The sequence below is a fragment of the Bidens hawaiensis genome, unplaced genomic scaffold (genome assembly GCF_021521415.1).
Source record: "Bidens hawaiensis isolate Kalapana, Puna unplaced genomic scaffold, B.hawaiensis_p1.1 tig00026380_1, whole genome shotgun sequence".
NCBI classification, from domain to species: domain Eukaryota; kingdom Viridiplantae; phylum Streptophyta; class Magnoliopsida; order Asterales; family Asteraceae; genus Bidens; species Bidens hawaiensis.
This window is the reverse complement of record NW_027505070.1, coordinates 1-24,714: the sequence shown is the minus strand read 5'-3', so window position 1 is coordinate 24,714 and position 24,714 is coordinate 1. Positions and strand designations below refer to the sequence as shown.

The 24,714-nt window shown below is 36.3% G+C and overlaps 1 protein-coding gene across 2 annotated transcripts; it reads right to left on the bottom strand.

Annotated features, from left to right (window-relative positions):
- Positions 1-565: 565 nt before the first annotated feature.
- On the bottom strand, positions 566-9,500 carry LOC143610460 (ubiquitin-activating enzyme E1 1-like). 2 transcript variants are annotated; one of them, XM_077084937.1, is made up of 7 exons: positions 9,430-9,500; positions 8,196-8,545; positions 7,254-7,471; positions 4,312-5,106; positions 2,338-3,206; positions 1,820-2,252; positions 566-1,300 (listed from the first exon to the last, which is right to left on the bottom strand). In XM_077084937.1, the coding sequence occupies exons 2-7, from the start codon at positions 8,527-8,529 to the stop codon at positions 704-706; spliced, it is 3,246 nt and encodes a 1,081-aa protein (XP_076941052.1). In that variant the 5' UTR covers positions 8,530-8,545; positions 9,430-9,500; the 3' UTR covers positions 566-703. The 2 variants fall into 2 exon arrangements, with proteins under 2 accessions (XP_076941052.1, XP_076941053.1); XM_077084938.1 differs by lacking the exon at positions 9,430-9,500 and adding an exon at positions 9,320-9,383.
- Positions 9,501-24,714: the final 15,214 nt, after the last annotated feature.

The window sequence follows — 24,714 nt, the reverse complement described above, 5'->3', positions numbered from 1 at the left end:
TATTCAATTTGAAGAGAGACCTATTGTTCCAGCAACTTCAATTGAGCAGTCAACAAATCTCTATTACCAAAGAACAGGCAATTTCTTTTGCCCTCTTCCCTGCCTCATTTGTTTCATACCAATTGTTAGAAGTGATCCCTTGACGTGTAAACCACCCCAAGATCAATTGAAAGAATCTCTTCATGTGTAAACAAGGCAAACTAGCACCATGTCAAGCATATGTGTTTCTTGGTGTGTTAATAAAAAAGAAATAGATACTGCCCATCAAGTCTATTGTGTCACCAACTTACAAGTCCCAACAATCCTAATCTATTAGCTTTTCTCAACACCAATGGGTTTAAACTTTAAACATATATATAATAGATAGGTTAAAACCTAAAACAAAGTTAAACGTCGGTGGGAGCACGTGGAGATATGAACGGGCGTCAATGGATTGAATGTTGTGTGCTGGGCTGGGGGTGATCAATCGTTCAAAACTTTCATTTTGAATCGAATGAGCTATTCATCATACTAGAATCATGTATATATAACCTATATATATAACAAACACAACCAAACACCAACCTTAAAGAAGAAAACAAATGCATGAGACGTTAAACCATGTTTTTAACACATAACATCTTGGTTTAGAAGGGTCCAAACCCTAAAATGCATCAAATCCAACAACTCTCATGATTAAGTAAAACACCACGAGACGATCCATCTACCTGAAGTATACCAAGACCTGAGGGATATCAACATTATTATCCTCTTCATCCTCGCAGGCAACCACCACATCAATATGGCGGCGATACGGCGGCACCTCAGCCTTAGCCACTTCTTTTGCCAAATTCACCATCTTTTTATCCATCCTATCCTTATGCCTGGGGAACATGCTGTTATAAATCAAGCAGCTTCCATAAGATATGCTGTAAGCGTTCAGTCCTTTGTTTTTAAGCCACTGAAGAAGCTCTCTTAGAGTCGGGTTATCTCTAATGATCCAACGGTCCCAGACAGTCCAGCTCAGGTCTTGGTGTTTAATCACTTTTGGCGGGACTGGTTCAGCCATGGAGAATAGAGGAAGTGCCAGGTTGGCAAACGTGTTTCTGTAGTCTTCCACTTTGTGACCGCCACTAAGGACCTTGTAAAGCTCCAGACAGACAAAACCGGTCGCCATGGCAGTGGCGGTTGCTATGGCAGGAATAATCCTTCCAGCGATGAATTTGGCCTTCAGCTTGTCGACTTCCGGAATGCTGTAGTTTCTAGCTCTCATATTAGCAAGTCCGGCTATCAAGTCCATATGATAATTGGTGTCATCATCCTAAACATTCAAAATTAACAATTAGGTTCAGTACGCTTTTGGTTTTACCATTGAGGCTTGAAAATAATGAATTTGGGCCAAATCCTTCTTGTTATTCAATGATTAACTGATTATTATTCGTTTGGGGCTAAAACATCTGGGCAACATAAGTTTTTATAAATTAGTTGATATTCAACTTAAAATTGCAAAATCCACAATTACAGTTCGAATCCGATTAATTCGGTTTGGCGTGGCTTTTTTCAGTTTTAATTGCATGCAAGATCAAAACCGGACCAAAAACTCGGTTTTACAATAAACATAAAAACCAACTGTCATTAAGATTCGATTATTTCAGTTTGGTTTTTCGTTTCCATGCACATCCCTAGCATAAAGGGTTGATGCCCTGAGACGTTTTAAAGGTCACCTCAGGCACGCTTTTTGATACCAAGATCAAATATGATTAAAAAATTAGTACCGTTTATATTAAAATCTAACTAACACACATATTATATATATATACAGAGAGAGAGAGAGGGGAACCTTTTCAAATTGAATTGGGTTCATCCGGAAACCAGGCGGAAGGTTCTGATAACACGCATTTAACTTGTTGACCAGTTCATTGATCACAACAGAATCATCAATAGAAGCAGTTGACATACTAGTAGCTTTTTCATCCGTTACAATTTTAACATCCTTCTTGGGCTCAAAATCAGGAACCATCACATTACCAACAGCTTCAGCACACCTTGCAGAAGATTTGACCCACTCGGGAATCGGTATACTGTAAGTTTCCGCTCTTAATATAGATGCTGCAATAACAAATCCAAGGTGACTTTGATCTTCAACTGAGAACTGCAACGGGCGCGGAAACCGTTTCGGAGCAGACCAAAACGGGGTCCCACTGCTGTTCACAGAATCTTCAGGGAAAGTGAAGGTTAGCTGTTTCACACGGTTGGCAAAGTAGTCTTCAAACCTGATTACATACAAAAAAAACACTAAGAACATGTTTTAAGTGTTAATTAAGTAGTGATGTACTAATGTAAAGAGATACACATTACTTTAAGCGGGCCCAAGTTATGCAGTCTTGAAATGATTCACACCGCTCCCTCTCGAGGCATTCAAGCACACGTTCCAAGTTATCCCTCGCTTGTGCATCACCAGCTTTTTCCATTGCAGAAGCATATTCACTAGGATTTGACAGGTAAGCATTGGCTTCAGCTGGTGTCTTTTCAAGCAGACCTTCAAATTCTGACCGAGCCCAAGTCAAACAGTGATCAATGTTGTGTGGGAATGAATGGACAGTACACATGGGCGCTTGTTTCTCGGGTGGGTCCCGCGAAGCACCATAATTTTCAGTCAAATGAGGAATGACCATCTGTGTGTTACACTTGGCCCCTAAGGTTCCCGACTCTAGAAGCGGTTTTTGAAAGTACAAACACCTCTGGTCAATATAAAGCCGTGCATTCACGTTATCGAGAGCATTGACCACAACACTAAGATTCTCCCAAAAGGTGTCATCAAACACGTTTTCAGTTTCTGGGTTAGCGCGATTTTGAAGTGCTTCGATTTTGAAACTAGGGTTGATCAAGGTGGCAGCTGTTGCGGCGACCGTTGACTTAGCTTGACCAATGTTCCAGTCTCGAAAGAGAAATTGCCTGCTAAGGTTGCTTTTTTCAATGACATCATCATCAGTAATTGTTAGTTTTCCTCCATTACCACAGGAAACACCCATTAATGCTAGATTTTTCAAAAACTCACAGCCGAGTGCACCTGATCCCACAACAAAAACCTTGGCTTCCTCTAATTGTTTCTGAAGTTTAACCCCAAAGACTGAGATCTGAGCATCATAACGGCTATTCAACGGCTTTAGGTCATTGGGATCCAAAGGCTCAACAGGAAGGGACTCTAGTGAATCAAAATAGAAGAACTGTCCAACAGAAAGAAAAAGTGGGTCCCGTTAGATAAATTGCACACACTAATTATCAAAATGTTGAACATGTAAAAGGGTGTTTAGATATGTGTTTGAAAAGTGATTTAACTGATGTTGAGTAACTGAATTAGATAATTATGTATAAGAAAACATGTTATAGAAAGTAATGTTTCAAAGTGCTTCTGCTGCTTAAAGTTGCAATGATCATATAATCATGTGTACGTAGTGTGTTTGGCAATTTCCGATTATTTAAAAGAATAATCGATAAGATGAACCAAAAAAAGCAGTTTTTAGGCCTGCAAACAAACAGACGTTCAGTGAACCGCTGGGCGAGAAGTTAGTTTATGTTTGTTTATTTGAAAAACGAACTACATGGACAAGTTTTTTGTTTATTTGAGTAAAAAAAACGAACTTAAACACATGTCTCATTCATTCATTACGTTCGTGAAAGTATGTTTATCTACGTTCAGTTATGTTTGAACTCATTTATGTTTGCATTCATTTACTTTTGTCAATATACTCGATTAAATTTTTAGGCACATTAGTTCATTCATCTATGTTCAGTTATGTTCATTCATTTATATGGGTTTTAGCTCAATTATGTCCGTCCATCTATGTTCAGTTATGTTCATTCATTTAAATTCCTGAACATTTGTTTATAATGTAAATGAACTAACATAAACAAACACGAGCACATTCATTTTGTTAACCAACAAACACGAACAAGAAAACCCAATTCGCTTTGCTGTTCGTGTTCAATCGTTTGACCGATTAAAGTTAAACAAACAAACACAAGCATGATCCATTCGTGTTCTTTTCAGTTTGTTTACAAACCCATCAGATTTATGAAAGACACGATTTATGAAATAGAAGTCCTTCAGTTTATATAAAAGGGGTATAATTGTAACTTTCTTTACACTCCCAAAATAGAATTTGTTGCAGACATATAGAAATAGAAGTCTTAACAATAAGATAATCAGCAGTAAAAACACTAAAATAACATTAATAAACTGATTAACGCAAGTTCAAATCTCAACATTCTGATAATCAATTTCAAATTGCAAATCCAAACACTCTCATAAACAATATGTAGAGAACTAACCTGGAGTAGTGGATGGAACTTTCCAGAACAAGCCTTAACAACTTCCTGTCCAACAATGCCACCAAACATAGCAGCCATAGGGTTCAAAACAGCCCGAGCACCAAAAGCAAAGTTCCTAATAATTTTCTCATCAAGCTCATCAATCTTTCCATGTTTAAGTTCATTGTTCATATTAACAACCACAAAAAGAAACTTCCGAGCATCTTCTTCAGATCCAGCAACAGGATACCGTCCCAATTCAGACACATACTTATCCAAAGCTTGAAACAAAAGATGCAAAAGTGGAGGTCGGTCAAATTTAGAGAAATCACTAAGGAGAAATTCACCAGGGTATTTAATAGCTTCTTCCAATGGCTTAAATTTCAACACTTTTGGTTGTTTCAATTGAGTTACAATTCCACCCTTTGTATATTGGCCATATTTTGTAGTGTCTTCTTCGATACTGAATGAAAATGGTTTTGCATTAATAACCTTTCTTGGTTTTCCATCATTTAGTTCTGTCATTCCATGGACTTCTGAGAATACAACTAGATCTCCATCTTGAAATTCAAGGCGTTCATCATCAACACATGTGACAAGTGGCGGATTGTCATTGCTTATAGATGCAATGATGCCTGTGTGTGGGTCCTCCCCGTCTACATCTGAGACAGTGAATTTGGGGCCAAAATCACAAAACACGCTACCAAAAAGACCACGTACTTCAGATTTTATGAAAGCGATTGAAGGCTCGTGGTTATGGCAAAAGTTGTCGAATTCAATTGCTTTTTCCAAGGAGATGTCAGTGAACACTACAGCCTGCATCAAGAATTTCAATGTTACGATGTAACTAGCAAGCGAAACACATATGGCATAACTGAAAGAACAAATGTTTGTTTCACAATACACTTTTATCCACGGTTGTTTTATGTGATCTATATGTTTGTTTATGTTTTGTTCTAGATTTTGCATTCACAGTTTATAGGATAATGCAACATTTACCCTTTTTATGGCATTCTTGAATCTGTACATAATATTTTAAATTTTAGATATCTATGTGCACCCATTACTCCTGAATTATATATTGAGAAAGCCAAAACTGGTGCATTTCAATCTTTAGGTATCCCAAAGTGTTGGGTTATGTAGATACTGATAAGACGACTCATAACGTTTAGGGTAAACTGATAGTAACTGTAGCTCTAAACATGTAATTACTGAGATAATTTTTAAACCATTACTCATTTTCTCTTGTTCTTTAGTTGACAGTTTGGCACAAGGGAAGGTTTTCATTGAACCATTTTAGATATCAAATATCTAACAAATGCTACAAGCTAAACTTACCAAATGCTACAAGCAAACTAAAAGAGATACCCACACCATTTAACTTCAAAACATCAGGTTAGTACTTAAAACAATAGCGATAGAACAGATTAGGACAATAGCGACACCTATAAGTAATCCAAATTTGCTGCATCTCCACATGACCTTCCATGCAATAGTGACCGTCTACAACCACCCCAAATATAATCAAAAGTATAACCGTAATACTTCTAATCTTATTTGGGGTGGCCACGATTGTTCGCCATTGCACCGGATAGGTCTCATACTAGAAGGTCATTTAGAGATGCGGCAAATTGGATCCCATATGGGTGTTGTAATTGTCCTAATTAATTCTATTGATATTGTCCAAACATGTTTTAACACATGTTTTGTAGTTGAATGATTTAGACGTCTCCTAATTAGTTTTGAGTATTTAGAAACTTCAGCATGTAGCATTTGTTCAACATTTGACTTCGGATATAGTTCAATAAAAACAATTCATTGTGTCAACTAAAGACAAGAGAAACTAACTAATGGTTTGCAAATTCTCTATCAATTATACTATATACTGAGAGCTACTAATGGTTCACAAATTATCTATCAATTAATCAATTATACTATATACTGAGAGCTACAGTTACCCTAAACTTGTAAACATCATTGGTCATCTTAATGTATTAACTGACCAGCACTTAAGGATACCCAAAGAATGATATGAATCTTTGGCTTTCTCAAAATATAATTCAACGCAATATCCAAATTTTAACATATTACGTATAGATTCAAGAATGCTAACCAAACAAAATTGTCACATAAAACAATTGTAAATAAAAGTGTGCTTGTGAAAGAAAAAACAAAAGAAACTTAGAAACCAACTAAACAATCATAAGACATGGCATCGCATCATAAATGCAATGTTTTCAGGCCCGGTCAGAACGTCGACCCGGACGTCTTACCGAGTCAAAGGTCGGACCGACCCGAGAGGGCAGACCGGTGTTGACCGGATGACGTTACATATAAAAAATAATAATAACCAAGTCCAAAAATAATAATAATAACAAACTTAAATGTTTACCTATGATTTATACATTGTTTTTTAAATATATATGATATATGTTTGATCAATGGAGACATCAATGAAGCTTGGTTGGTTGGCTCATGGGTAATTATTAAACTTTCTATCTCTAAAATGTCTCAAATTCGAATCCGGCGGGCACATTTCATTTTAAATTTAATGAAAATTTGTTTTTACCGGTTCAACCGCCGGGTCAACCGGTTCGGGCCGGCCATTCACCCGCAAAACCAGCCGGGTTTTTCGAAACGACCCAAATACACGGACCCGACCCGGTATAGGGACCGGGTCCCAGTCTGACCGGTCCGACCGGCTGGGCCAAGTTTCATCACACTGCATAAATGTACAGCATGCTTCAAAGTGAATGTAAAAGAAACAGAAAAATAAACATAAACAAAACAAAAACATCGCAAAAAAATGATCATAGATGATAAAATTGTGACTGAACAAAGAAAGACAAATTAAACATAGTAAAAAAACCAAAAATATCAGGCATGGCACGTTTGGATCATAAAATGCACAAGTTCAACAATTACCAACATTTAAAACCAGCTAAAAAGCCATACTGAATTACCTGAAACTCGGACAGCTGCGCAGTAGTTAATTCAGTTGTTAATGTCGAAATAACAACAGAATTGTTCAGTTCTTGCAATTTGTTAAGGGAAGCAAGAGCCCTGTTCTTTCCAAGATCATCTTTTGTGAAAATAAAATTGCTAGATAAATCCCACAACTCAACAACTCCCTCATCATGCAACGTCACAGACTTCACACCAGCAAGAATAAGATTCTTCGCTGCACAGAGTGTATATAAACGTTTCAATACAGCATAACACAGATAAGAAATTCAAGTAATATATGATAAAATAAACATTTAAGTATTTAACAATAGCAACATCTTGATAACATCAATCAATCAATCAATCATACCCAGTGAAGTCCCACCAACAGCAAAGCTATAGGTAGGGTCTGGGAAGGGTGGGATGTAGGCACACCGTACCTCTATCCAAAGGGATAAAGAGGTGGCTTCCAGAGAGACCCTCAGCTCTAAAGTCCATATGTATGAAGCAATACAAAGGAAATCAAAGTTTAACAGTAATAATAATAATAATAATAATAATAATAATGATAATAATAATAATAGTAATAATAATAATAATCATAATACTAATAATAATATATATGAAAAGAATATACTAATACTATGTATATGGGAAGAATAATACTAATAGTAATACTAATACTAATACTAATACTATAAATGTGACCAAAATAAGGTAAATAGAAGCCCTAAGGAATTCCTTTCTCACTAAAAATCCTTAACTTTAATTCTACTTCTCCATGAATTCCTATCCTCAACCATGTCCTCAGAAAGGTTTAAGTCTATCAAATCATGCTTAATCCTCTCATCCCACGTCAGTTTAGGTTTAACTTGCCCATTGGCGGTGGTGGTGAACTAACTTCTTGATAACAACACTATAAAAATGATCAAAACACAAATGTGCAATCATAAACTCACCAATTTCAGCACCAAGTCCCTGCATCCCAGAGACGAGAACATTAGAAGCAAATAACCGCCTCATAGTTTCACGACCATAAACTGCAAGCTGTCGGCTATGAAGATCCTCATCAATATCCGACTGGTTTGATTCACCACCACCGCCAATGGGCAATTTCCCATTAGTGGTACCGTTCGAGTTGTTTCCACCTCCCATAGTTGCAACAGTTGAAGAAGTCCCGGTGCTTGTGCTGGCGGTAGCGGCTGTTGAAATCAAATTGCCAATCTTAGTCCTCTTGATCAAAGACTCATCTACTACTTCCTCTCCTCCAGCTGATCTCTTTCCAGGAAGCATAAAGTCCGACGGTGAACTGTTCAAACACAATTTCAGTCAGTCAAAGCAACAACAAAACACAAAACCTAACTAACTACACAAAAATGAGTAAAAAACAATCAACAGAAACAAATCAATCACGTCTCCTCTCCTTGTTTATAACTCATACAATTTCAACTTCGAACAAATTCACGCACGCATCAACCCTAATAACACAAAAATATTTTGGATTGCAGCCAATGCGTCGGATGTCAGTCAAGGACCGATCTTTGATATCAGTTACCGCGGTAAGATATCGGTGGGATATCTATATCACGCAGAGTTTAAAAATATATACAGCAATTTAACGCTAACAATTCAGTATACTCTCCTACCACTACCATCAACAAATTAACCTTTTGTAACTTACCAAACACTAACAATTGTAGCAACTAGGAATTAATTAACAAACACTAACAATTGTAGCAACTAGGAATTAATTAAGACTCAAAACACTGACATCAAACACTAAAAACTGACAATTAAGACTTAAAAAACCAAAATATATATAATCAGTGATATATCGGTCATAAATATTATAATATTGGTCAAATATAACATCGCTGATAATATCAAGACCGATGTTTTGTCAAGGGGCCGAAAACCGATATATCAGTGACTGCATAAAATCCAAATACACAATAACGATATAATCTCTTTCCAGGAAGCATAAAGTCCGATGGTGAACACCGATACACACACAAACCCTAACTGAATGAAAATCTGTCAACAGATAGAAACTCAGGCAAATATTATCATTTGCAGTTCAAACCATAGCTACGTGATTTTGGATCTGGATCGTTCGATCTGGTAGATCGCGATGGCGATCATGCAAATGGCGTTTGGTTAAAAATTGGAGGAAATCGGAATGAGTATTACTACCTCAATTCGAAGGACAAAAATGGAACCAAAATCGAGCTAGGGTTTGCGTCGCTTGATGAATGAACCAAGGATGGAGAAGCGTAGGATGAACGTGGAGGTGGGGTTACGGTTTAATTTTGTTTGGTTATATTAACATTTTACTCCCTCCATCTTCAATACTTTATATTTCCTCCCCCAAACTTGTAAAGTTATACATGAGCTCAAGCTCATATCAGGCTCGGGTGTTTACCATTTCTTTAACTATTATTTATATATTAATAATTATTTTTATATATTTTATTTTCAGTTGTACTTTTGTACATAACATAATATATAATTTTTAGTTATTTTTTCATAACATTATATATATATATATATTAATTAATATTTATTAAATATATATAAATACATATTATAAAAATTATATTAATGACAAGCTCGTTTAGACTCGCAAGCTGGATCAAGCTCGATAAGTAAAGTTTGAGCTCGGGCTCGTTTAAGATCCGCTCGATTGAGCTTTTTCATGATCCGATCTCGAATAGCTCGTGAGCAGCTCGGCTCGCTTGCACCCTATCGTACGTCATACCGGATAAATCCGAAATTAGCCTACCCCTATCGTACCTAATTTTAGAGACTTAGAGCATACAAGAGTGTACCTTAAACCAGGTGATTGTGGTTCAAACAAATATCAAATTATGTTCACACATAACAGTTTCACTCATGCATCAACCTAAAACACATCTAAATTGAAAAAATAAAATTTGAATATACAAAAATGAGAAAAAGTGTATGAAACCTAATTCTAATAGTGATACAACCTCAAACCGTAACAAATTTAATGAAACCTAATTGATATGATATACGTACGACAAGCCATTTGATGAAGGTTAGGTTTCGTAGGTGATAAGATCACAAATTTATAATGTACTTTGAAGAGTTTGTGGAATTGAATGATGGTTGTCATGACCAAGAGTATTTTTACACCATAACAAGTTTAAAAACTTCATAAATATTTTATTTTTCTTTCAACATTTATGCTCAATATCAATGAGAGGCAAGAAAAGAAGAGCAATCTAATTGTAATATTATAACGCACTTGTAAAATACATGTAAAGATGAGCTCTACCTGCATATAAGAAAACATAACACCCTTGAGTTTCCAATGATATAACTAAGAATATGTTAGATGATATCTTCTTTAAAATTGTTGAATGAAATACACTTATTAATTTTGTTACAACCCAAACAGAAGAACTCAACCCAAAAGACTAGTCTAATGAGTGAGGGAACTCATTTAGCTTATAAGTCCCACATCAATTGCCCATACAACCGATGTGGGACAAGTCTCATACCTTGCAATGGTTTTTGTCGGTAACAATACACCCTCTTTAAGGGCCAACATCCTCGTTGGTCACGGTTAGCTCACTCCAGGCCACCACTACGAGGTTGTCTCTAATACCAATGTTACAAACAAACAAAAGCACACAACCCAAAAGACTAGTATGATGAGTGAAGGAACCCATTTGGCTTATAAACCCCACATTAGTTGCTCATACAACCATGTGAGACAAGTCTCATACCTTGCAATGGTTTCAGTTCGTAACAAATTTATATACAATGTGATGAGATGTAGTAAAAAGTCAATAAAATTCAAAATTAGGTTATTACTGAAACCACCCAACCTGATGTATAAAGTCAAAATAGGTATTTAGATTGATTGTCATATAACCATTGATTTCCAGAATGTTCTAGCAACACCTTTAGGTAGGTCTTGAACAAAAGAAGAAGACAAAAATGCTCAATTGAGTGGTGATCAAATACAAAGCAAGGAATCCAATAATTTGAATACTTGGATGATCATACTATAGATAAATAGTGATGGCTTGGTGCCATAATCATGTTATTGGATCACTTGGTGGAACGTGATTGTGCAACGCCAAACTTTTGTTTTTGTTTAGATTTTTTCACGTTATTCTTTTGGGGAACTTGAAATATACGATGCCATTTAAATTTTGGATACATAGTATCATTATCAGGTACATACACCTTTCTATACACTATTACAAAAACATGTTGTAAGGATCAAATCATCCCAAGTCACTATTCAATCTAAACGGAGTCGGATATGTGGAGTGTAATGTAACACCCCTGGCTTTAGAGGAATACGCCCAGGTGTGACGTACAGATTGCCCAAAACACATGTGACACTATTAAGTGACGATAATATCATTATTCATTCAAAACCCAAGTACACAAGTTGTTCAATAAAATAAATACAAAGAGAAATGAACAAAACAGACGTCTTTTTGTTTATTATTTAAATAACCTAACTTCTAGTGACTGTATCCGTTTCATCCTCTAATAAAGGTACCTGTAACATATATATAAAATAAAGTCAACTAACTTAATAGTTGGTGAGTTCACACAGTTTAAATACTACATAAAAACCATACAATTCCATGAAAACTTGTGAAAAACACATAAAGGTTCTTTACACTAGAAACAAAGGTCCTGAGTGTAAAGAATAAATGAAGGTATTTTCCAGTTGGGATTGTGCACCAACGTACTCAGATCGGAGTCCATTTTCCACTAGAAACAATGGTCCATGAGTGCAAAGGGGGACGTATGATCATACTTATAGAAGAAATCCATGCACGTAATAATTGAGCGAGTAACAAGTAAACACACAAGTCCATGATGCGAATTGTAGTTTGTAAATAATAAATAAAATAAATTGCATTTTTTATAGAATATATATGCTACCCACAAAATAGTTTAAAAGGGTAAAAAGGGGGTGTGAGAAACTCACCTTTGAGGTTGGATGATAACTTGAAAGTAATATGATAAGCGCATTATATGGAACCGAACGATCGAATCTCACAAGCTAAAATAACAAGAACACGAGAATTACAAACTAATTTAATGGAATAATATGTCGGTTTTATAGTTCATACGTCTTTATATTTATAAGTATTTTGTTACATATTTTCAAGTGTATTAATATTTAAGTTAACGGGTTTTTATAACTTATTATTATAATATTACTTACAAAATTAATATTAATGTTTACGGAATTTGTCGTCACCGGTATGTTTTATTTTTAGTCTAAACGTTTGTTGGTTTAGATATTAGAAAGTTACAATTAATTGCAAAACAGTGGTGTGTAATCAATGAATAATAAGCTTCAAAAGCCGATTAAAGCTCCGAAAACAATAAAAAAACTAAAATTAAAAGCATAGGCATAAAAACATCGAATGATTGAAACACATATATGTACCTGAAATCGAACCGTGAATAGAGGCAGCCGTGGAATCGGTGTCTCAGCCTATGCGAATGAAGACGGCAGATACAATGCCGTGCCGAAAGAGAGGAACGGAGCAACGATGAACACCGAAGAGAAAGAGGGTTTGGTGGTGATGAACGCAATGAATGGGGTTAGGAGATTTGGGTGTGGAGATGGGAGCGAATGAACTGAATAGAAGGGATAAGTGTAACATTTTTTAGGGCTTTGCCCAATGACACACATTTTTTAATTTTTTTAGTTATGACCCTAAATCGATGACAAACAAATATGCGGGTCATGAATCTTTCAAATTTTAAAAATTATGACTTTTTTTTTTATGACCAACACTTTCGCCTGTCATTAAATCATGCGTGTCGTAGTGCGAATGTCATTAAAAGTCTTTTTTAGTAGTGTGCAACAACATTATATATATATATATATATATATATATATATATATTATCTATATTTATTTTACGAGTTTTAACGAGTGGTTCGGATTTGTAAAAGTTGAATCTTGAATGAAAATTGTTAACGGAAATCAAAACATCTTTTATTTAACTATAAAACTAATTTTATTTATTTTGTATGATTTTGTAAATATATATTTTGTTTATTATAATTAATAAAACATTTTTTAAAAAAATATATGAAAGGATCTGTTGTGACCCGGGTTCAAACCCGGGTCTCCATGACCACACAACACGTACACAACCACTGGACCAAACAGTTTTGATTGTTAACAGATGGAAATAATTAATTTTAAACAAAAGCTCAACATCATCTTCTACACCAAAACCCTAGGTTTTCAATTCTTCAGATTCATTCCATGTTTGATTGATTTAGGTTAGGGGTTTTGTTAGTCGGGTCAAAACGAATCATAACCATGTAAAAACTACCTTGGATGGTGCCAGAAAGTGGATGAACGGTGCTTGGCCGGAATCGGAATAATAAGAACAGATTTGAGGTTATGGGTGGTTCATTTGTGTAATTTTATGGTTGTAGTTCTAGCAGATGATTAGTGTGCTATTATAGCCCCAATTGATATGTTGGGTGATTAATTCGTGTTATTGATATGATAATTATAATCGACGGTTTAGGTGATTAAAAGATGCTAATTAGGATATAAATGATGAAATTAATCACGTAATAACGTTTAGAATTATTGGAGATGACGTTTAGTGTGATTAACGGATTAAAATGAAGCTTAAATAGTCGTTTGGTGGATCGCCGGAATTCGGTATTCCGGTCGCCGGAAAATCGCGAAGAATAAGAGGGGGAACGGCTGGGAGGGTTGGGATATTAATAATATTATTATTATTATTTTAAACTTCAAAGTTACACTTTAAGCCCCCTCATCTTTGAATCAATTTATATATTGTTTTTTTAACTTTATAAATCTTTAACCTTTAACTTTATAATTGTACATAGTTGATTAGAACTTGTTATATTTTTAATATCTTTAGATAGTTTACGTTTTATACCCGATAAATTTAAACTTAAATTATTTTATTGACTTTTATAGCTCGGAGATTCGTTATTTGAACTAAACAGATGGACAATGAACGAGAAATAATCATAATTGTCGAAAATAATATTAAATGAAAACGACAAATAAAAATTTATTGAAACCACACAACGGGTCGGTTTAACGAATACAAATACAAATACGAATACTATATAAAAAAGATGACAAATGTCACATGTAATCATACAAGCACGAAAGATAGAAGATGTATAATCTAAATCGAATGACTACATTGAACCATATAATTGTATTACGAAATAAGTTATATGAATCTATTAAGCCTCTTTCCACACAAGGTGTGAGTAGCAAATACCCATTTTGCAATAGATTTAGGTTGTACCTATAAGTCTCGTTGCTAATGATTTTGCTACACGTTTTTCTAGATAATCATCTTTAGGATGATTTTACACTTTGGTCACCCAATTTTGTTCAGTTTATACTTTGGCCGTATATCTATTTAGTTAAATAACATTAAGTAAGTCATTTGGTTTTTTGCCGATTGCATTTTAATCCATTTTCTGAAAACAAGTTCCCCGAAACCTGACATGAGAAAACATTATTATGGTTTTCAAGATTTCATATATATAATTAATATCACGTACATAACACAATAGTCTAAATGCAACACATCTTACGTCTCATCAGTCTATAATTTGTGAGAGGGATTAAAGCTCAACTAGACTTATTCTTCAGCATTTCCAATCAGCGTCTCTATTTTCTTTTTCAGCCGCCTACGTCTGTCATACCAACTCCTCCATCTTAGATACCCAGACAACATAGTGCCTGCACAAAGTTTTGTATTGGTCAAGTCTTGTCTCTGTGACTTTTCTCTTCTCTACTTCGTTGTTTGCAACTCTCTGCCAATAATAAACTGATTCGTCTTTACACAAACATGAAAATTTCTAGATTATAAAAATTGCATAAATCTAAACTAGATATAGAACTTCAAATAAAGTTATTGTGTTATCAAAGGGTGGAGCTGATCGCTTTCGGCCGGTGTTATTTCCTTGTTGGTTTGGGTGTTTCTAATCGAGGGCATTTTACGGTGGCTTCCAGAAAACCATAGAATTCTATTTCATTCTTAAAACAAATTTGAAAATTATAACACAAAAATAACTTAATTAAAATCAAGATTACATCATCGAGCATGCAATTTCATATGTTAAAACATTGATTTTATTTACGAAAAACCCATAAATTTTTCTTGGATCTTATTGACCTTGATGCTAATGGTTTTGTGGGTATGGCAAATCAGGCAAACATCAGTTCCATTATCACAGTCTAAGCAGAACCAAAGACCGCATGGTAGCAACACTACCTTTGCCATCCGAGTTTTGCAGTGATGACACATCTCATCAAATTGTAAGAAGCAAGAGGGGCCGAAACTCAATTCAAGTTATTCTTTAAAGAATTCTTTCTTAACCACCTCCAAGTCAGACACTCGGTCAGCATAGTGCTTGCACGATTCTTTGTATCGTGCAAGTTTTGTTTCTACGACGTTTCTCTTCTCTTAGAGAGGCCCTCTTTAATACATTAAGAAAAGATGTTCACAGGGGCCAGAAAGACTCGGTGTCAGGTATACTACGAAGAATGGCATGGATCGGTAGGAAATACCATTCCGGAACCACGCTCATCTCCAGTCGCCTTTGTGATTTCAAGCGAAGCAAAGCGCATGGCGCTGAAGCTCAATAAACACAGACGAACACGATGCAGGGCATAGCATAAATGAAACCGCTAATCATTGCTTCTTGATGTGCGACTCTTTGCCACATATTCAATTGATCCCTCTTATGTATGAACATGAAAATTCCTTAATTATTATATTTACAGAAATCTAAATCGGATATAGAATTTCAAATAAATCTAATTTACAGAAAAATATAAATATGATATAGAACTTCAAATAAAGTTATTGTGTTACCAGAGGGCAGAGCAATGGAGCTGAAGCTTTCGACCAGAGTGAGATGCTTTTTTGGCTTGGGTTTTTCTGATCGAGGACATTTTTACGATGTCTTTGATAAGCTAGTAGTAGAATAAAATGGGCAGTCAACGAACATGTGGTGATTACTAACAGGAAAAGAGGTGCACCCTTTGCCATTTGATGAACTTATGTGGATTAAAATCAATTCCATTCATGGTTTTTATAACCAAGAGGATGACATATATTTACTCATATTATGTGAAGATTGTCACCCGAACATAAATGTTCTTTTAAGAAACGTACTTGTTTTCAGCCAAACAAAGAATGTTTATAAAGGTAAAAGAAATTAATGATATTTTTGTAATTAATAATAAACATGCCCGTAAACCAGGTTTCATTGAAAATAACAAGTTTTATTTCTTTATTTTATGTAATTTATATTGATATTATTCAAATAACTTGTAATCTATTTGATAAAAATTAATTACTTTCATGATTTAGTATGAATTTGATGTGGTGCGTGCGATGGTGAAATTATGAAAGGATGGGATTATTTAGCTTTTGCACAAGATCGTGTTTTAAATTTATAAAAGTGATTTCTACTAAGACTAAACACACACAAAATATGCAAGTGTACCTATCGTATATGTAGAATAGTATTGGTAAGAACCAACTATCGATCCGTGGACACACATGTTTCTAACAATGAATCGTCGTTTTACGTTAATCAGAGGTTTAATCATATCGGGGTTGATTTTTTGAACTTTTTATAAAATATAAATACTTACATATAATATATAGGTGACCAAGACGAGAAATTCTAAACAAGTAGTTCAATTATATGAAGGTTACCGTCTAAGATCAAGAATCCACTCAATTGTTCCTTAATGATTAACAAATGAATATGTGATAAACTTGTCAAAATAATATATGATAGAATAGCCCATCATTTCTAAGTGAGCATATCCTATGACATAAAATAAAGTAGTATGCGCATTTTAAAGTCAACCCTTTCCTAATGTCATACTACCACGAAAATGTCAATTTGAGTTTGCCAGTGGTTTAGTAAGTAGAAAGATTAGGATTGACTTCGATTTCTCAAATACCAATTCTAACAACCTTGGGTGATTATAGTCTATCACACAACCTCCTCTTGGTTGATTTAAGTAGGTTATAATTGCACATTCCGTTAACATATGATTTCTTTAACTAGCATGATAACCTAAGCAATCGTGTTTACAATGTTATTTCAGAATTACCAAAACTAGAGAAATAGATCATAACTTATATCTCATCATTTCTAAATACAATATAAGGATCCATGTTTCGATAAGTTATCAAAGTATTCTATCTTTCAAGAATATGAATCGATCATGAATGATTGTCAATATGATTGCAAATCACCAACTTTGAATTGTTGAATTAAGATGGTGAAACATTTCTCATCAAAAGATAATTGAAAGATAACCATGTACTTTACTAAACCAAATCACATGTTTTGTATAATCATTAAGTAAAACAAAGCTTCTTCATAGATTTTAGATGGTACATGGAGTTAGCTCATAATGAGCATGGTTATGAACATTAGAGTGGATAATGATAACAAACACATGATTAAACTAGAACAATTTAACCAAATGTGGATGAATCTTCCTTCATGATGATGATGATGGTTGATGATGATGACCTCCAAGCCTTCAAACCCTTCACTAGATCTTCAATATGAGTGTTAGTGGGTGGTTTTATAAGTGAAAATTGTATAGAATTCTCTTCAAGTCACACTTGATCAATGCAACATGAGCCACTATTTATAGGCAGTTTGGAGCATGAAGCACGACCCCGTGCTTAGGAAGGCACCCCCCCCGCGTTTATTGATATATGCTAAATTCGTTTTGTCTTTTTGTTGAGGATGACCAAGGCCCCGTGGTCAAGAGGCACAGTCCCGGGCTTTTGTTCCCAGTATTTGTCTTTTCTTGTAGATTTTTGTCTTTTCTGGTGTTCAGAAGCATGGGGGCGTGTTTCTTGCTTTTCTTGTGTTTTCTTCCATTTTTCTTCGTCTTTTCACTCGTTTCTTCGTTTGGGGCTTGGTTTTACCTGAAATTATATTTTATTACGATAAGTAGCCTTCTGTGCTATGTTATTTAATATAAGTTGCAGTTTTTAGAGATTATTTGATGCTAAAAAGATGCATAATTTTATGTACATCAAACATCCCCACACTTGAACATTGCTTGTCCACAAGCAATCTACTTATGAATATTCTCTAAAAGTAGCAAGTTAGGACCATATCTTAAACATCCCCAAGAGAGTTCCAAGAAATTGGGAACAAAACATCCAACCTTAAATCATAGGAATATATGTAATGAAATGTAAAAAAGTGATTTTGTTTTAATGAGCTTCTGTTTATGCAAAACGTCACGTTCTCACAATGTTCACTCACACTCGGTTTATATATCTGATCATACCTGTGAAGTATGCATGTGATCACTCTTAGTCAACATGTAACCTGTGACAAATAAGCTTGTAACAAGTTCAAATCTCCACCTTTTTGAAGAGTCGCATAAATCAGAAGGTAATATGAGCTGGTTTTGTAGGGATTTGGTATGATGTAGTGGTTCAAGGGTTTGGGTTACTGATGGTGAGGATGGTAAATACAACTTCTACTGATTGTCAGGAGCCTTAAGATGTCTTTCAGTGCTTAGCTCTTTCTCCCGATTGCTAATTTTTTTTACAAACCTAGTGACTCTTTTAAGGTCAGATCATCAAGACCAGTTTTGTCGAGGATGTGGATTAGTTCTTCCTTCATGGGACTAGTTTCCGCAGCCTAGGCATCGTTCATATATTTTTTTCTCTCTTTTTCAGCGCTTTTGGAAACTGCACAAAATGGTGGCTTTTGTTCGTCTTGGCGCCACTTTTTCCTCACCTCATTGCTAAAGAGAAAAATTCTCTCCCTAAGTTCTGGAGGTAACCTAGGTTTCGCTAAATGTATGCAGCAAAGGAAATTGAAAATCGAAAGAATGTATTTCCAGTTCTTTAGGGTCTTCCGGTAAAAGACCAGTGTTGTATTTTACCGGTGAGATGGATAAGGTGGTATGGTTTTCAGTTAAGGTTTTTGGGTTTTGTAATTTGGGGAATGGTGATAACATTACCTTCTTCTTTATACAATGTTTCGTGCGGTCTTGAAATGAAAATCTGCGACAAGTTCTAAATCACACGAAACATATGAGTCACTCAAATCTTCCGCAAAAATATTTATATGGCATGAGGTTTATCTCACAGCAACAGAGGAATTGGGTATAAACGCCATGCTTTGCATAAATTTCTTCTCAGTATTACAAAACTTCTTTTTTACTTCTTCACTTTTGGTATAATCGATTAGTAGTTGGTTATTTGCAAAAAAAATTCTTGGATTTTCTTTTGGTTTTGTTATAAAAATAGTCTTTTTTTGCTACAAAAATTTTGTTATTAGAGAATCTTATAATTGGTTGAGCAAGCAATTGGTCAAGTAATTCCCTTCCCCACATTTGAATCTCACATTGTCCTCAATGTGAAAAGATTCATTAGAAGATAAAAATTCTAATCAAGTACGGTGGGTAATAATGAAGAGGTACTTCCCAACGGGTTAACGAAATTTTGACAGAGCGTCCACTGTTTATCGCCCGTTTTCCTGTTTTGTACCTGTATAAAATAAAACTGCACACAACCACAAATAGCCAAGCATAATTTGATGAAAATTGGGTATGGAATCATCCATACCTTGCCCACATGGGCTAATTAAGTACCTGCTAATAATGTCTTGGCACCCACGGCCATAAAAGTATCCAACCAAACCAACAAACAAAAGATATAAAGTAAATTGTTCAAACAAACATAATAGTAATAATGTCATGAAAGTACTACCAACCCGTGCATGCCCATACCCTGACCTACCAGTGCCGCTGCCCATCAGTTACCCATGTCTGGGTCAAATGGTCCCACTGCATATCCATGCGAGAGCCCAAACGATCAATCTCTCGCCTTGTTTCTGCATATTCGGCTGCCCGCTGTGCATCGGAGGCAGCCATCTGCTCTATGATCATGTCAAACGAGGCGGTGGTTCTTGCTGAGAACTGATCAATTAGGCCGTGTAGGCCCTCGAAAGAATATCTGCTATCATGTGACGAGCTGGGGCCGACCCCTGATGATGATGGGCCACATCTCTGATGGTAGGTGCGGCGAAGACTCTGTCTGGGCAGTGATCCTCCTCTCCTATTGGGCACGTCCTTGAGTAACATCTCTGCCGGGTCTTCAGGCTCCCAAACCTGGTTATAGGCATCACAAAATCTCTACACATCCGGGTTTTGACCAATCCACTGAATCATCTGCATGCTGTTACAAAAATCAAGACTAAGAGCAATCGGATCCGGGCTTCGGGTCCCTTCTCTGTCTACGCCATAGGCTCCATATAGGTTATAGATCCATGCTCCACCAAAAATCGGTGTGTTCCCTTTTGCATTTGCATTTGTCTGAACAGCTTGCAGAATAAATAAGTGATGTTGCATGGGGTGCCAGTCTTCATGCAATACAGTGCCCAGAGATCCCTCAAATTAACAACCCCCTCACTCTGACCTCTAGCAGTGGCAGTGTGGCTGAGTAGGCGATGAATATATCTCATAAGTGGGTCATGTAGTGCCGTGCTCTTTGAATGCTTGCATTGTTGTTTTCGGTCCCGTAGCTCAGCTGCTCCCATGCTTCCATCCTTGTGTTTCCAGCATCAACATCATCATCACCGTCTTCGTCTGCAAATGTTGTTCCTGCTCTGTACCAGATTTCATTGTCTATCTCCTCAACCGTGTATATTCCCAGATCAATCCTAAATTGGGTGAAAGAAGTTGTGTGCCATTCACCCCCATACCTGAATTCAATGGCTTCTTCGTCCCATATATCTGGATTCTTGGCCTTTACAGAGAAAGAAGCCAAGAATTCCTTTGCGAGTTCCGTTACAGCCTCTCCTGTTTGACCAAAAACTCGCTTCCACGGTCCTCTAACCAGGGTTTTGTACCGGTTCCATTGATTGACTTGTCTTAGTGTGTCCCTGCAGGCGTAGAAGTTTGCTTCTGGAAATCGTTTGTTTAGGTAGGTTAATCTCGCGTGGGCTCTCCTATTCCTTAATTCACGCCCGGGAAAGACTAAAAATGCATGAATGTCATCTCCATACTCAGCCATCTGCAATTCGTATTCAAATTAGTCAAAATTTATCGAAAATTATTTATATGCTGGAACAGAGAGCAAACCACGGCGTCGTGCTTTTAGAAGCACGGCCCGTGCTGCTACTGTTCTTTAGATTCTTCCAATTTTGACTTTATGTTGACCAAAAGGTGACCATGATTCGTGTTGTTCAAAGCACGTTCGTGTTTTTAATTCTAGTTTCAAACTTATCAAGACTCGAACCTGCGTTTTTTACCCGGTTGTTTCAATTGGGTTTTCAATTGTTATATATTTTACCCAAGATCCGAACCCGAATGATTTCTTCCAACAAAGATTATTACAAAACCTATCTAACAAATCTCCTAGATCTAACCGAATATTGTATCTAATTTTCGGGTTTAAACCCGATTCAATCAATTGTGAGATTTTCGGGTTAATCTAGACCTAGAAGGATGAAATCGACTAATAGTTTTGTTAAATTAACATACCTTCGGTTGTAATTCAAAGAGTTGATGCAAAGATTAGTGAAATTGATGAATTTTCGGTGGTTTGTGGTGATGAACGGAGTTGTTTTTAGGCTTAACTGGTTGAAAAAGTTATTTTATTGGTTTTAAAATCGTAACTGCTGTAGACTCAAAAGCATGGCCCGTGCTTTTTTTTGAAGCACGACCCTTGCTGGACGAGGCAGACAGTTTCTTTTGTTTACCCTGTTTATTTGTCGAGCAGGTTTGTTTTTTAACTGATTTTCTTTGTGGATTAGAATTAAGACAGTAATTAAAAGTCCTAAATTTCATTAAAACATAAAACATAGTTAATAGTAGAAAGGAAAATACAACAACAATTCTATATCACAAAACATAACACTAGCAAAAGCAACTTCAAAGCAAGACAAAGTCGGGACTTCAACGACCACCATTCCCGAACAGGTCTTGATTGTGAGGTGGGGCTCGTTTAGCTTCCAAGAGCTCGGAAAGATTTTTGTCTAGCTTTACGATCTCTCGGTTAAGATAGTTGAGCTTGAAGGCTACATCCTTGTTGTGGCAATCCACAACATGGAAGTTTTCAAACTGAAGTAGTTCAACTTTGTTGATTAGCTCGATGATGCGAGCTTCAATTTGGATGTTGTTTTCGACTTGGTCTCTTATGATGCATTGTAGCCTCATGACCTCCTCCTCATGATTTGAAGATGAATCATGTTGCTTGCCTTTCCTCACTAGCCTCCATTCAAATTTCTTGCTTTCCATTTTAGTAATTTTGTGTTTGGTGTGAATGGAATAGTGAGTTTTTGCATGCATTATATAGAGATTGGAAAGTCGAGCACGGCCCCGTGTTTCATGAAGCACGGCCCCGTGCTTCTAGGGGAATAAAAGTATCTGATTCAGAAAATTGTACAGAGTCAGCGCGTATCATACTGAAGATTCTAAGGTGACCACGGTCCCGTGCTTCAGGAAGCACGACCCATGCTTCTTGTCTTTCAAAATTTCTTTGATTTTTCAGCTAAACGCGAGAGCCGGAATTTTTATAATGAAGTTTAGTATGGTGATTAAGAGTTTGATCATCCTAAAAATTATTTTTCATTAAAATTAAAGGTCCTGAAACAAATACGGGGTAAGCCCGGTTTTCCTAGGGGTAAGAAAATATTCGGGTTAAGCCCGAAATTCCTAACACAATGTGCCTAGTGCACTTGTTTACACATGAAAGTAGAAAACTAAGGTTCCTAGATTTCTCTAAAAGGTTCTCCTCTTCCGAATGGCCCTGGTGGTGGAAAGTATGTGAAACCGAAAACTTGAAACTGGAGTTGTTCGTTAATGTCTCGAAATTCCATTTTCATATTTTCCACTGATTCGGTGAGTTGGACGAGACGCATCTCAGCAAGGAGATTCATTTCGGTAAGTTCCTTGACGATTTCTTGAAGTTTCAAAAGAAGATCGGTTTTGGAAACATAGCGGGCATCGTTTCTCGGTTGTCGAGGAACGGGAATTCCTAACACAATGTGCCTAGTGCACTTGTTTACACATGAAAGTAGAAAACTATGGTTCCTAGATTTCTCCGAAAGGTTCTCCTCCTCCGAATGGCCCTGGTGGTGGAAAGTATGTGAAACCGAAAACTTGAAACTGGAGTTGTTCGTTGATGTCTCGAAGTTCCATTTTCATATTTTCCACTAATTCGGTGAGTTGGACGAGACGCATCTCAGCAAGGAGATTCATTTCGGTAAGTTCCTTGACGAGTTCTTGAAGTTTCAAAAGAAGCTCGGTTTTGGAAACATGGCGGGCATCGTTTCTCAGTTGTCGAGGAACGGGAATTACTTCACTCATTTCATTAGGCTTGTCGAATTTTCAGAGAGGAGTGGTTTGGTTTTGGTTAGTGCAAGGAATGGATTGGCAAGATGTACCTTTTATAGCCAACCAAGTTCTAGGCACGACCCCGTGCTTTTAGAAGCACGGTCCCGTGGTTTCACTCTGACAATTCTGTTACGAACAAGTCTGACTGAGATTTTTGCAGCGAAGATTCCGGCCCGCATATTGCGGCATGGTACCGTGATTTCTTAGGCACGCCCCGTGTTTTATTATATATATAAATATATATATTTAAAAAAAATATTTATAAGGCCAAGTTTATGAAGGCCTTGGTTGGACCATGTTCCTTTATATGTCTACTTAGTTGGTCGGAGAATTATTACCTCCGAAATTTCTTCAAATGGTCCATTGATATATGGTTTTAATCGATGTCCATTGACTTTGAACTTGTGACCATTATAATTTGAAATCTCGATTGTCCCATAGTCGAAAACTGATTCAACTATGTTTGGACCTGTCCATCGTGATTTTAATTTCCCTGGGAAAAGACGTAAACGTGTGTTGTATAACAGCATTTGATCGCCAACTTGAAATTTTTTGTTTCCTTTCAGATGGGTGTCATGCAAACATTTAGTCTTTTCTTTGTAAGACTAGGAATTTTCATAGGCCAATGTTCTTAGTTCTTCGAGTTCATGAATTTGATCTTCCCGGTTTATTCCGGAGGACATTAAATCAAAGTTCACTGCTCTGAGGGCCCATGTAGGCTTTGTGTTTTAGTTCTACTGGTAGATGACATGCTTTCCCATAAACAAGTTTGAAGGGTGTTGTTCCTATGGGGGTCTTGTAGGCTGTCCTAAGGGCCCACAATGCGTCATCTAACTTTTATTGCCAATTTTTGCAATTCATTCATATAGTTCTTTTTAAAATTCTTTTAATTCCTCAATTCGAGACTTCTAATTTCCCACTGGTATGAGGGTGATATGGTTTCGCCAACCGGTGGTGAACTCCATATCGTGCTAAGATTTTTCCATCAAGGTATTACAGAAGTGAGTACCTCTGTCGCTGATTGGGGCTTTCAGAGTACCGAATCA

Coding starts and splice junctions, on each gene's coding strand:
- LOC143610460 (XM_077084937.1), bottom strand. CDS start 8,529: ATGCTTCCTGGAAAGAGATCAGCTGGAGGAGAGGAAGTAGTAGATGAG. Junction 2,253..2,337: donor ATAACTTGGGCCCGCTTAAA/GTAATGTGTATC, acceptor GTATGTAATCAG/GTTTGAAGACTACTTTGCCA. Junction 1,301..1,819: donor ACCCAATTCAATTTGAAAAG/GTTCCCCTCTCT, acceptor TTGAATGTTTAG/GATGATGACACCAATTATCA.